This window comes from Macaca thibetana, chromosome 18 (assembly GCF_024542745.1).
Source record: "Macaca thibetana thibetana isolate TM-01 chromosome 18, ASM2454274v1, whole genome shotgun sequence".
In the NCBI taxonomy this organism is placed as follows: Eukaryota; Metazoa; Chordata; class Mammalia; order Primates; family Cercopithecidae; genus Macaca; species Macaca thibetana.
In genome coordinates this window covers 56,115,119-56,129,273 of record NC_065595.1, presented here as the reverse complement: position 1 = coordinate 56,129,273, position 14,155 = coordinate 56,115,119, and the positions used below count along the sequence as shown (strand labels likewise).

At 44.6% G+C, this 14,155-nt stretch overlaps 1 protein-coding gene across 1 annotated transcript in view; it reads left to right on the top strand.

The window, feature by feature from the left end:
- The window catches only part of HRH4 (histamine receptor H4), a 28,125-nt gene extending 16,629 nt beyond the window's left edge, over nt 1-11,496 (top strand). The window contains exon 3 of the mRNA XM_050767190.1: nt 8,281-11,496. Within this exon, the coding sequence (XP_050623147.1) occupies nt 8,281-9,096 (816 nt within the window). The 3' untranslated portion in view covers nt 9,097-11,496. The remainder of the gene's footprint in view (nt 1-8,280) is intronic.
- Nucleotides 11,497-14,155: the final 2,659 nt, after the last annotated feature.

The following is a 14,155-nucleotide window of genomic DNA, read 5'->3' as shown; positions in this document are numbered from 1 at the left end:
GCTTGGGGGGTTTCCCCGGGGTGAGTTTTGTTCTCATAGAGCCAGAACCTCCAGACATAGGGATTAGACGGCGCAGCAGTTAGGAGAGTCAGATGTATAAGGCATAAAAGCATAGGCAAGCTAGACATGGTTACGGCTATGTGGGTGACGGCGCAGGGTTAGCTTTAAGGGATTGTTCTTAGCTTTGTCTACAGTCCATGTAACCAGTGCTCTAGACGGCTCGAGAAGGTCGGATGTTGGGTCCAATGGTTTGACGTGTGTGTAGTGGATCCACGAAGCGATGCCTTCTACTTTGAGAGCGGTGGGAGTAGTCAGGAGTACTTGCAGTGGTCCTTTCCACCTGGGTTGAAGAGTTTCTTGCCGGTGGCGCTTGACTAGGACCTAGTCTCCTGGCTGGAACGGATGAGGCGTCGGCGGAGGTCCTGCCTCGTACAGTTCTCGTAGTCTGGGCCAAATTTCCTGGTGAATTTCCTGTAAGGCTTGTAAGGAGAACAGGAGCTCAGAGACATTTTCAGTTTCAGGTTTGAGTAAGTCATCTTTTAGACTGGGGACCAGGGGTGGGGGTCTGCCATACATGATTTCATATGGTGTGAGGCCCAGTCTGTAAGGGGTATTTCGGGCCCGGAACAGAGCGTAGGGGAGAAGTACTACCCAATTAGCGCCAGTCTCCATGGTCAATTTAGTTAAGATCTCCTTCAGAGTCCGATTCATCCTTTCTACCTGTCCTGAGCTTTGGGGCCTATAAGCACAATGTAATTTTCAATTTGCCCTAAGAATGGAAGCCAAATCCTGACTTACCTTAGCAACGAAGGCTGGTCCATTGTCTGACCTTATTTGGACGGGAAAGCCATACCTGGGGAGGATTTCTTCCAAAATTTTTTTTGCTACAACCTGAGCAGTTTTTTTCTTAGTTGGGAACGCTTCTGTCCATCCTGAAAAAGTATCTCAGTCTCTGACGTTACAGCCGCTCCTGCATACTGCTGGCCTTGGTGGACGTAGCTGCTGCCATCAGTGAACCAGGTGAGTTCTGTGTCGGGGAGCGGACGATCTTGTAGGTCCTCCCGCACCCCATGCACCTGAGCCAGTATCTCAGTGCACTCATGGAACGGGGCGTCCAAGTCTGGATTTGGCAGCAGTGAAGCAGGGTTTAAAGAGGTTGGGGGCAGAAAAGTTATTCTGAGGGGGTTTAACAGCAGTCCTTGATAGTGGGTGAGCCGGGCGTTACTCATCCATCGGTCCGGCGGCTGCTGGAGGACGCCTTCAATGGCATGCGGGGTTATAACGCGCAACTCTTGCCCCACGATAAGTTTATCAGCGTCTCGGACCATTAGGGCGGTCGCCGCGATTATCCGCAGGCAGGGTGGCCAGCCAGCAGCCACTGAATCTAATTTTTTTGACAAATAGGCAACTGGCCTCTGCCAGGGGCCTAGGTACTGTGTTAACACGGCTTTTGCAACACCCTTACTTTCATCTACGTATAATAAGTGGAAGGGCTTGGAGACATCAGGGAGCCCCAGCGCGGGGGCTGATAACAAGGCAGTTTTGATTTGTTGAAAGGCCAGCTCAGCCTCTTCCGTCCAATTGAAGGGCTGCCGTTCCTTTGTTGCCTGGTATAGGGGCTTGGCTAACTCAGCAAATCCGGGTATCCATAACCTACAGAACCCTGCCGACCCCAGGAATTTTCTCACTTGCCGTGTCGACTGGGGTCTAGGGATGCGTAGGACTGTTTCCTTTCGGGCTTTGGTTAGCCAGCGTTGCCCCCCTTTTAATAGGTACCCCAGATAAGTTACCTCCGACTTGCAGATCTGAGCCTTTGTTGCTGAGGCTCGGTAGCCTAGCTCCCCCAGAGTCTTCAAGAGGTCCTCAGTCCCTTGAACACAAGTTTCCGGGGATCTGGCTGCTATTAAGAGATCATCAACATATTGCAAAAGAGTTATTTCAGGGTGTTGCCGCCGGTACTCACCCAGATCTTCAGGAAGGGCTTCATCGAACAGGGTTGGTGAGTTCTTGAACCCTTGTGGCAGCCTGGTCCATGTTAGCTGACCGTTGATGCCCCTCTCAGGATCCGTCCATTGAAATGCAAAGAGTCCTTGACTTTTGGGAGCCAGAGGAAGGCTGAAGAAAGCATCTTTTAGATCAAGAACGGTATACCACTGTTTTTCGGGATGTAAAGCACTCAGAAGGGTGTATGGATTGGGCACAGTGGGATGTATGTCCATGACCCTTTTATTAACTTTTCTTAAATCCTGTACTGGCCTGTAGTCCGTACTGTTGGGTTTACGAACAGGTAACAGTGGAGTATTCCAGGATGAGTGGCAAGCCCGTAGGACTCCCTGGTCTAGGAGTCGGCGGATATGGGGCGTAATTCCTTCTCTTGCCTCCAGGGGCATAGGATATTGCCGAACCCGAACCGGGTCCGTCCCTGGCTTAACTTCCACAAATATGGCAGGTCGATGTTTAGCTAGCCCTAAGCCCCCAGTTTCTGCCCACGCTTCAGGGAAACGCTGGAGCCAAGAGTCAATTTCCTGATCGGGGGGCTTTTGCTCTTGATGGAGTCTGTACTCATCTTCTAAGGTGACAGTCAGGATAGATATTGGCCTGTTTTGGGAATCAGTTATCTTGGGCCCTTCTGGCTCAAAGTGGATTTGGGCCCCCATCTTTGTCAGCAAGTCCCTCCCTAGTAGAGGGCAGGGGCTCTCTGGGATGACTAGGAAGGAATGGGAGACTTTTCCCGTTCTTAAGTCTACAGTCCTCTGGGTTGTCCAGGGGTATTTTTTGATGCCTGTGGCCCCGTGCACCCAGGATGTTTTCTTAGACATTTTTTCAATTGGTTTGGTTAGGACTGAGCGTTCCGCCCCAGTATCGACCAAGAAGCGAACTGGGGACCCCTCCACTTGCAAAGTTACCCTGGGTTCGGGGAGGGGGTCCGAACCCCGTCTTTCCTAGTCAGAGTCTTGGGTAACGAGTACGGAGGTAGGGTTAGCTGGTCTCCGTTTCTTTGGGCAGTCTTTAATCCAGTGACCACGTTCCTTGCAATAAGCACACTGATCTTTTTCTAATCCTTGCCTAGAGCCTTGCTTTGTCTGCTTTCTGCTTTGGCCATTCCCTGCCTGGGGGAAAGCTGCTACTAAAACTTTGGTCATTTCTTTGGTTGCCTTGAACTGTTTTTCTTCTGGAGTATCCCTATTATTATAAACTCGCTGGGCCATCTGAAGGAGGTCCTGAATCTGCTTTCCCTCTAAACCTTCTAATTTCTGGAGTTTTCTTCTAATATCTGATGCTGCCTGGTTTACAAAGGACATTACTACCGCAGCCTGATTTTCCGGTGCTTCCGGGTCCATAGGGGTATACTGTCTGAAAGCTTCCATTAATCTCTCTAAATACACAGTGGGGCTTTCTGTCTTACCTTGTAACACAGAATATACTTTAGCCAAATTGGTGGGCTTGCGAGCTGCAGCCTGGAGACCCGCCATTAGAGTCTGGCGATAAATGAGCAGTCATCCCCTACCTTCTGCCGTGTTGTAGTCCCATCTGGGCCGGGTCAAAGGAAAAGCCGCGTTAATGAGGTCAGGATTTGCAGTTGGCTGGCCGTCATCTCCTGGAACCAGCTTTCTGGCCTCAACTTGGATTCTTTCCCGCTCCTCCGTTGTGAACAGGATTCGGAGGAGCTGTTGACAGTCATCCCAGGTTGGCTGGTGAGTAAACATGACACTGTCTAACAACGAGGTTAGATCTTTGGGATTATCGGAGAACCGAGCATTTTGGGACTTCCAATTGTATAAATCACTAGTGGAAAAAGGCCAATACATGAGACGGGAGAGCCTGGTATCATCGAGCGATCCTATTTCTCTGAGAGGCAGGGCTACGGTGGAGTCAGGGAGTTGGGAAGCTTGGTCCCGCAGTACGCGGCCTCGCGTTCGGCCGGCTGGCCCCCCCGGGTTACTTTCACTCTCGGCTGCTTCCGCTTCTCGGTTTCCCTCTACGGAAGCACCACCCTGGGGGACTAGGTCCTGCGGGATAAGGTGCGGATATGGTGGGGGAAGTGTGGGTTCTAACGTTAGGGGGTCCTGGCTGTCTGGCAGCACAGGGGCCGAGGGAGCAGAGGGAGTCCTTTGTCTTGTAGGTCGCATTACTAGGACCTTGCAAGGCTCAAGGATGAATGGAGTTATCCAGGGCGGTGGGTCTTCCACAAGATTTTGCCACACTAGAATATAAGGAATTTGATCAGGATGTCCTGACTGCCCTGGCAGGAAAATCTTAGTTTTTACCTTAGTAATAATAGAGAGACAGAAAGTTCCTTCGGAGGGCCACCCTACGCCGAACGAGGGCCACTCCGAACGGCAGAAAGTAACTAGCTTTCCCTTCTTTAGTTCTACGCTTAAGTTATGCCCCCGAGCCTTCACATCCTTAAAATTGGTAACAAGGAGTGAGAGCAGCGTGCTCTGGTTGTTGCCCATCTTTGGACTGCTCCTACAAAGAGAAGGAGGGACGAAAATGAGTGTGAAGCAGAGGGGAGTATCCGACAGGTCCGGTCCTGGAAGGGGAAGAAAAGGTTTTATGTTTCGTTTTGGACTTACACTTAACACTTAACAATAACGGACAGACAGTGAGAAACGATGAGCCTTCGCGAGCGCGTGTCGGAATTCCGACCTGAGTCAGACGGGGCAACCAAGGATGGAGGCCCCCAGATGGGCACTGGGGGACGTCTCCCACCAGTCCCGAGTGGCTGTCTTTTAGCGCGTCCGCCAAGACCATGCCACTTATAAAACAGACCAATACAGATTACAGATTACGTATTTCGCGAAATTTCAGGGAGACAGAGACAAAGACAGAGACAGTGACAAAGCCGGCTTACCTACAGATTAAGATCCATTGACTTGGGGGTCTGGTGGGCTTGGGGGAAATCCCGGACGAGCCCCCATTTGTTATGCCCAGACCGTTTATTCCCCGAAGAAGACCACCAGAGTCCAGAGTCAAAGCTAAGCAGCAAGGATCTTTATTACAGGTTCAAACCTGGAACTCTCCCTCGCTCGTGAAACGAGACGGGCAGGAGAGCTCCTCCACTGAGCTCCGAGCAGTGTTATATAGTCTAAGAAAAGTGGGCATAGAGTTATTATACAAATCGGATATATGATTGGCTAGTGTTTGAACAAGGCGATTTGGCTAACTATGATTGGTTCCCGCCATTTCTGATATTTTGGTTCAAACTTTGAGGCGGGAGAGCAGGTTTATGGCAGCAAGAGTTTATCTTACTTAAACACGTCTTGTGACCTTGCCTCAGAACTTACAAAATCTCTGGTATGTGCAAAACAAAATCTCTGGTACGTGCAGAAAACCAGGTACTCACAGAACTTACGAAATCTCTGGTATGTGCAAAGATTAGAGAGCAGAACAAGGGTGTAGCGGGTGGGGGGCGGGTACACATCTATCTTTGTGTCCTTTCACTTGAACTGTCTATCTTTCAAAAATGCTCCCCGGAGATGCGGAGATCAGCATCCTCTTCACAGCTCCTTGGTTGTCCATTATCTCAATTGACCTTATGCATAATGGAAGAGAGATCTCTTTCCAACATATTGTGTTATATCATTACCAAGGCTGAGCAGAGCAATTAAACACTAAATGCAGCTTTAGGACCATCTGGGTATTGTTACCATCTTCATAATCATTAGATTTAGTGCAAGAGATGTATTAATTAGTGGCACAGGAAGCAGAAGGCAAAAAAAAAAAAAAGTTCATTGCATATGAGAGCTTGTGGCCAGCACCATATGCATTTTAGCTTAGCCTCAGAAATACCAGCAATTTGAGAGAAAACAACAACAACAACAACACAACAAATCCACCTCCCTACAGTAAACAAAAAACAAAACAAAAAAAACTTAGTGTTTTTATTTTTAAATTATTAACTAGCTTTTTTTTTTTTTTTTTTTTTTTTTTTTTTTTTTTACCTCCAGCCAATAGAGGTCTTCTCAGCATATACGATCCATTAAGGAAAGAGTGCTGGGCAATGCTGCACCCTTTAAAACCTAAGAAACCACTGTAGAATGAGACTTAAAATTTTCAGAAAAAATATGACACAAGAGGTAGAGAAAGGAAGCATGTTCCAATTTCATGGATCCATTTTTTTTTGCCTGTGAGTGAGGAAATCAGAGAAACATGGAACATGAGAGCTGAAAGGAACCTTGAAACCTTACTGATTTTTTTTTTTTTTTTTTTTTTTTTTTTTTTTTTAGACAGAGTCTCGCTCTGTCACGAGACTGGAGTGCAGTGCCTCCATCTCAGCTCACTGCAACTTCTGCCTCCATCTCAGCTCACTGCAACTTCTGCCTCCCTGGTTCAAGCTATTCTTGTGCCTCAGCCTCCTGAGAGCTGGGACTACAGGTGCAAGCCACCATGCCTGGCTAATTTTTGTATTTTTAGTGGAGACGGGGTTTCACCATGTTGGCCAGGATGGTCTCGATCTCCTGACCTCGTGATCCGCCCAAAGTGCTGGGATTATAGGCGTGAGCCACTGCACCGGGTCGAAACCGTACTGATTTAAATGAGGTTCAGAGAGGTTGTCTGTTCCAGGTCGTCTTAAAGAGTTCCTTATCCCTCATATAGAGTGATTGATCTTAGGGGTCTTTAGATTGAGAAGACATTATTAAAGATTTCAGGATTGACATAAGGATTGCGGGTCCTGTGGTAGGAGGGCAGTCCTCACTCATAGAATCTCATTTTCCTTTATAGAAGCCTGTCCTTGTGACCAAGGGGAGTTAGAATATTCTTCATCCTTAAAAAAGATGGTGGCACTAGTCACAGTTGTGTCTCTCAAAGTGACTGGTCATCACAGCCTTGACATTGTATTTGTCAGGCGGAAATGCTTGCACAAAGAAGTGACGCGCGTGGGCTAGGTGGGCTCAAGTTTATAATTACAAAACTTCGAGAGGTTAAGACAGGAGGATCACTTGAATCTAGGAGTTCGAGACCAGCATGGACAACATAGTGAGGCATTATCTCTACAAATAACACAAAAATTTAACTGGGTGTGGTGGTGTACATCTGTGGTCCTAGCCACTTGGGAGGCTGAAGCAGGAGGATCACTTGAGCCTAGGCAGTCAAGGCTGCAGTGAGCTGTGATTGTGCCACTGCACTGCAGCCTGGGCAACAGAACGAGACCCTGTCACAAACAAACAAATGAACACCAAGAAGTGACTTGGTAATGCTTAATAGCAATGCAGTATTTATCTGCAGCAGGTTTAAAATTCTTTTTTGGGCTGGGTGCGGTAGCTCAAACCTGTAATCCCAGCACTTTGGGAGGCTGAGGTGGGCAGATCAGTGGAGGTCAGGAGTTTGAGACCAGCCTGGTCAACATGGTGAAACCCTATCTCTACTAAAAATACAAAAATTAGCTGGGTGTGCTAGTAGGCACCTGTAACCCCAGCTATTCAAGGGGCTGAGGCAGGAGAATTGCTTGAACTTGGGAAGTGGTGGTTGCAGTGAGCCGAGATCGCGCCATTGCACTCCTGCCTGGGCGACAAGAGTGAGACTCTGTCTCAAAAAAATAAAATAAAATAAAAACTAAAAAAAAAAAATCTTTGTGTCTGTGCTTAATCTTCTCGGTAGTGATGAGAGTCCTTTCTCTTTCTGATTCTACCTTGAAGTCTCAGCAAAAACCACAGAGTAGATTCTTTCTATGTATTGGAATCAGATAAGGCAAGGGCTTTCAAACTTTTTTGACTGTGACTACAGTGAGAAATGCATTTGGTGCTGTGATTCAGAGGAACTGCATTTCTCTTGAAATATATGTATCTCTATTCCCAAAGACATATTGCTTTATTTGATGAAACATCATTAAAGAACACCTACCCTCACTATATGTGATGCATTCTGATATCAACTATTCTATTTCATTAAAAAGATCTGGTCATGCTCAGCCTGCAGATTGAGCAATACTGTGGTAAGGTGCGCCCAACTTCAGTTGTTTGACATTCAGATTAGTGTCAATTAGGAAAACCTGCTTTCTTATTTTACACATTGGCTTTGACATTTGCTATAGCATCAGGGATTTAACCTTGAAGGTTACAGTCTAGTCTTCTCCCCTTGAAACCCATTAAGAAAGTCTGCATCTTGGCCCAGGCTCCTCTGAAGTCAAACCCTCTGTCCTGGTCCACATCATGATACCCAGGTTAGTTAAAGTTTCCATCCTTTGCACATCCCTGAAATTTCTAAGGACTTGTCAGATACTTTATGCATCCCATATACATTCATTATATTGAAAATAATTTGTTTGGTCTCTTCTAGGTGTCTTATAGAACTCAACATACTGGGATCTTGAAGATTGTCACTCTGATGGTGGCCGTTTGGGTGCTGGCCTTCTTAGTGAATGGGCCAATGATTCTAGTTTCAGAGACTTGGAAGGATGAAGGTAGTGAATGTGAACCTGGATTTTTTTCGGAATGGTACATCCTTGCCATCACATCATTCTTGGAGTTCCTGATCCCAGTCATCTTAGTTGCTTATTTCAACATGAATATTTATTGGAGCCTGTGGAAGCGTGATCATCTCAGTAGGTGCCAAAGCCATCCTGGACCGACTGCTGTCTCTTCCAACAGCTGTGGACAGTCATTCAGATGTGGACTCTCTTCAAGGGGATCTCTTTCTGCATCGACAGAAATGCCTGTGTCCCTTCATTCAGAGAGACAGAGGAGAAAGAGCAGTCTCATGTATTCCTTAAGAACCAAGATGAATAGCAATAGAATTGCTTCCAAAATGGGTTCCTTCTCCCAATCAGATTCTGTAGGTCTTCACCAAAGGGAGCATGCTGAACTGCTTAGAGCCAGGAGATTAGCCAAGTCACTGGCCATTCTCTTAGGAGTCTTTGCTGTTTGCTGGGCTCCGTATTCTCTGTTCACAATTGTTCTTTCATTTTACTCCTCAGAGACAGGTTCTAAATCCGTTTGGTACAGAATTGCATTTTGGCTTCAGTGGTTCAATTCCTTTGTCAATCCTCTTTTGTATCCATTGTGTCACAAGCGCTTTCAAAAGGCTTTCTTGAAAATATTTTGTATAAAAAAGCAACCTCTACCATCACCACACAGTCGGTCAGTATCTTCTTAAAGACAATTTTCTCACTTCTGTAAATTTTAGTCTCAATCTCACCTAAATGGATTAGGTCTGCCCTTTATCTTGCCCTTTTCATTCTACCAACAGATCTGCACTTTGAAGTCAATGGAAAATTACTCCAGTGAATAATAGCAGTATAATTATGACTTGATAATATTTTTGTAAACTTGTAGTCATAATAGTACTATATTCTTCTTAGTCTTCACCTCTTCCTTGTCTTTTAGATCTTTATATCATGCCGATTACAAAAATCCAGTTTTGTTTTCTATGTTCCATGTATAATACAATCTCAAGTGAATTTCTCTTTTTTATTTTATAGTAACAGAAACTTATCCAGTTTGAAAATCATTCCCTAAAGCATTGCAATAGGAAAAAGAACCTCCTGGCTGGTACTGCCCAACTCTGTTCTGATCAGTGGGTGGGTGAGGTAGGGTTTGAGTTGGCAAGAGCAGGGAACGGAGATGTGCCCAGGTGAGCTCCTGTGTGTGTCCAGATTTTATATTCCTAATCCCAGTAAGGAAGAAAGCGTAGTGTGGGAGAGGAAAGAGTTGATGATGGCAGCTCTCAAAGGTCCTCAGTGAAGTTATTTTGGAGGCCCTGGTGGTCACAGGATCAGAAGGCAAGGGATAGGCAATTGTCACCAATGGCTGAAAGTATGGCTTGTCCCATTTCTTCCTGTTCTCTTCTTCCAGCTTCCACATCAGCTTCCTTTTGTGAGAAAATATGGAAGAGGAAGGCTAAGAGATGCTGAAGGGACTACATGATTTAACTAGATAGACCTCGTGTACAGTCACTGAACTAGTAGATGTCAATAATTATTATTTTTTAAAAATTTTATTTGTTGACTGGTCATGGTGGCTCACGCCTATAATCCCAGCACTTTGGGAGGCCAAGACAGGTGGATCATGAGGTCAGGAGATCTAGACCATCCTGGCCAACATAGTGAAACACCATCTCTACTAAACTACAAAAAATTGGGTGGGTGTGGTGCTGCATGCCTGTAGTCCCAGCTACTCGGGAGGCTGAGGCAGGGGAATCGCTGAATCTGGGAGGCAGAGGTTGCCAGCCTGGCGACAGAGCAAGACTTTGTCTAAAAAAAAAACAAAACAAAACTATTTGTTTAAAACAGCATACAGCATCTTGCTTTGTCTCCCAGGCTGGAGTGTAGCAATGCAATCATAGCTCACTGTGCTACCTTGAACTTCTCGGCTCAAGCAATCCTCCTGCCTCGGCCTCCCAAGTATGTAGGACTACAGGTACTCGCCACCACACCTGGATAATTAAAAAATTATTTTTGTAGAGATGAAGTCTCACTGTGTTGCCCAGGTTGGATGTCAATAATTATTAAAACAAAATTTTTTTAAAGTTTTTTTGAGAAAGACTCTTGCTCTGTCACCCAGGCTGGAGTGCAGTAGCGTGATCAGGGGTCACTGCAATCTCTGCCTCCCAGGTTCAAGCAATTCTTGTGCCTAAGCCACCTGAGTAGCTGGGATTACAGGTGCATGCCACCATGCCTGGCTAATTTTGGTATTTTTAGTAGAGATGAGGTTTTGCCATGTTGGCCAAGCTGGAATTTTTTTTTTATTTTGATAAGACAGGGTCTTGCCATGTTGGTCAGCCTGGTCTCAAACTCCTGGGCTGAAACAACCCTCCCGCCTTGGCCTCCCAAAGTGCCTGGATTATGGGCACAAGCCACCACAATAATTATTGCCTGGATGTCAATTATTATTTTAAAATGTTGTTGTATTTATTTAATGTTTTTAATGCATGTGCCCAATATTTTACATTGCACTGCTCAGAGATATTCCTTTATTATGTAGTTAGTATAGATTATACTTTACAGATGATTCACATTTTATTAGTTTGGTGATGTTTTGTCCTTTTTAAAAATTTTCTTTTGAGATGGGGTCTTGCTCTATTGCCCATGCAGGAGTGCAGTGGCATGCTCTCAGCTCACTGCAGCCTTGACTGCCTGGGCTCCAGCAATCTTCCTACTTCAGCCTCTGGAGTAGCTAGGACCATAGGCACTTGCCACCACACCCCACTAAAAAGATTTTAAATTGTTCTCTTTCTTGTAATGTTCTCTGCCTGTCTTTGTCACAAAATTTCATTTTTCTCATAGTTAATTTCATCTCTCCAATAAGATTTTAATGGTTTTTCTTTTATAACTTTGCAGTTCTTACACCGTTTAGTCATTTTCATGTTTCTTAGAAACTTTAAACCTTTGATTAACTTCAAACATTAAAATACAAAAGTCTTTTAAGTACATGAGTGCTTAGAAATGTACATAATGTTTATATACCCTTATGCCTTATTAAAGTTCAATATGAGAAATATGTGTTTAACGTTCAATAATAATTTGAAAAATTTGAGAAGTAAACTCTCATAAATGCACACATTTTTATAAACTTGCTACTTGTGTGCTGTTGATTTTAACATTTATATAAATTACTAGTTGTGGATTTCAAGTGATCACTGGGGGCTTGAACGTTCATGGAATGGAGTGGTCCTATGAAAACGTTTCCCAGTTGAACCTCAGGGGGGTGCATGCCCAACAATTCACATGTATTTTCTAAAGTATTTATAAAATAGAATATATATTGTATTTCATTCCATCTAAGATGCTGTCAAGATAAGACATATTGTTATTTTATTTACTATATTAGTCTGTTTTCACACTGCTGATAAAGGCATACTCAAGACTGGGAAGAAAAAGAGGTTTAATGGACTTACAGCTCCACATGGCTGGGGAGGCCTCACAATCATGGTGGAAGGCAAGGAGGAGCAGGTCACTTCTTACATGGATGGCGGCAGGCAAGGAGAGAGAGCTTGTGCAGGGAAACTCCCATTTTTAAAACCATCAGATCTTGTGAGACTGTTTCACTATCACCAGAACAGCACAGAAAAGACCCACTGCCATAATCCAATCACCTCCCATCTGGTTCCTCCCACAACACATGGGAATTATGGGAGTTACAATTCAAGATGAGATTTGGGTGGGGACACAGCCAAACCATATCATTTACCATTATGAAAGAGAAAATGCTGCAAATTGTCTGATATAATATTTTAAAAAAATCACATTGACAGTAAGCTTCATTCTGATTTTAGAGTTGAAATGTGGACAATCTGCATCTTAGAAGTGATGAAGTATGATGTGTGTGTGATAAGTGAACTGAATGTGGCTAATCCTCTATGAAACAAGAGTTTGAAAAATAAATCCTATGATGGTACATGCATATATTCATTAAACAAGTGTTTATTGAAGGTCTATCATGTATTGGCTATTTATTGTAAAGATGCCTGTGAACCATGCTGATAGCGTTTAGATTCTCCAGGAACAGGAATTTTTCTTTGGGGTTCTCTTAGTACACCACCAGGCACTCCATAGATGCTCAGTAGATGCTTACTGAAAAGGCATACATGAGGCATTTTCATTCAAACAGAAGATGAATCCTAGCTTTAGAATTCAAGTATTTAAAATTTGCACTAGAGGAACTTTAGAATATTTTTTCCATTATAATAAAAGTAATGTGTACTTATTGTAAGAAGAAAAGACAATACTGAAACAATTCCCATATACAGAGAATAGCCATAATTATTAGTTTGGTGAATGTATTAGTCTGTTCTAGCATTGCTATAAAGAACTACCTGAGACTGGGTAATTTATAAAGAAAAGAGGTTTAATTGACTCATAGGTTCACAGGCTGTACAGGAAGCATGTCTGGGAGGCCTCAGGAAGCTTATAATCATGGCAGAAGGTGGAGAGGAAGCAGGCATGTCTTACATGGCTAGAGCAGGAGGAAGAGAGAGAAGGGGGAGGTGACACATTTTTAAACAACCAGGTTTGTTGAGAACTCACTGTCATGAGACCAGCAAGGGGGAATCTGCCCCCATCATCCAATCACCACCAGGCCTCTCCTCCAACATGGGGGATTAAAATTTGACGTGAGATTTGGACGGGGACACAAATCCAAACCATATCAGTGTGGATGTTTCTAAAGAAAAAAAAAAGGTAATCTCGTTTTTTGAAAATATATATTTGCATATGTAAATTTCTTAAGATATCTTCAGGCAAATGCTTTCATAAAATGAAGCCTTCTGTTCTAGAATGAGTAATTACTGCTCTCTCCCCCAAACATGGCTGGCTTTTAAAATCTGATTTTTAAACACTTATTTGCTCATCTTAAATCCAGATCCAAATCCACTGGCATAATTGGCAGAACATTCCTAAGAATATTGGCTCCTAAGTATTGGCTTCAGTTGGTGTGTATAGAAATGGACTCCTGAAGAGTGAAGAAGGGCTTTGGGATATAAATGCTGATTAGGAAAGACACTGTAGGTCAAGCGTTTTGTTTTGTTTTGTTTTTTGTTTTTTAGATGGAGTCTTGCTTGTCTCTCAGGCTGGAGTGCAATGGTGTGATCTTGGCTCACTGCAACCTCTGCCTCCCGGGTTCAAGCAATTCTCCTGCCTCAGCCTCCCGAGTAGCTGGGCTTACAGGTACCCACCACCACGCCCAGCTACATTTTGTATTTTTGGTAGAGACGGGGTTTCGCCATGTTGGTCAGGCTGGTCTTGAACTCCTGACCTCAGGGGATCTTCCAGCCTCAGCCTCCCAAAGTGCTGGGATTACAGGCATGTGCCACTGCGCCTGGTTGGCCAAGTGTTTTTATGAATCATGAAGATTTCGACACAAGTAGCTGAAGTATCCTAATAGCGGTTTTTTCTTTTTTTGAGATGGAGTCTCACTCTGTTGCCTAGGTTGGAGTGCAGTGGTGCAATCTAGTCTTACTGCAGCCTCTGCCTCCTGGGTTCAAGTGATTCTCTTGCCTCAGTCTCCTGAGTAGCTGGGTAGCTGAGATTATAGGTGCCTGCCAACACGCCCCAGCTAATTTTTGTATTTTAGTAGAGACAGGGCTTCACCATGTTGGCCAGGCTGGTCTTGAACTCCTGACCTCAGGTGATTTGCCCACCTCAGCCTCCCAAAGTGCTGGGATTATGAGCATGAACCACCACATCCGGCCCTAACTGGGATTTTACAGAACAATTTCT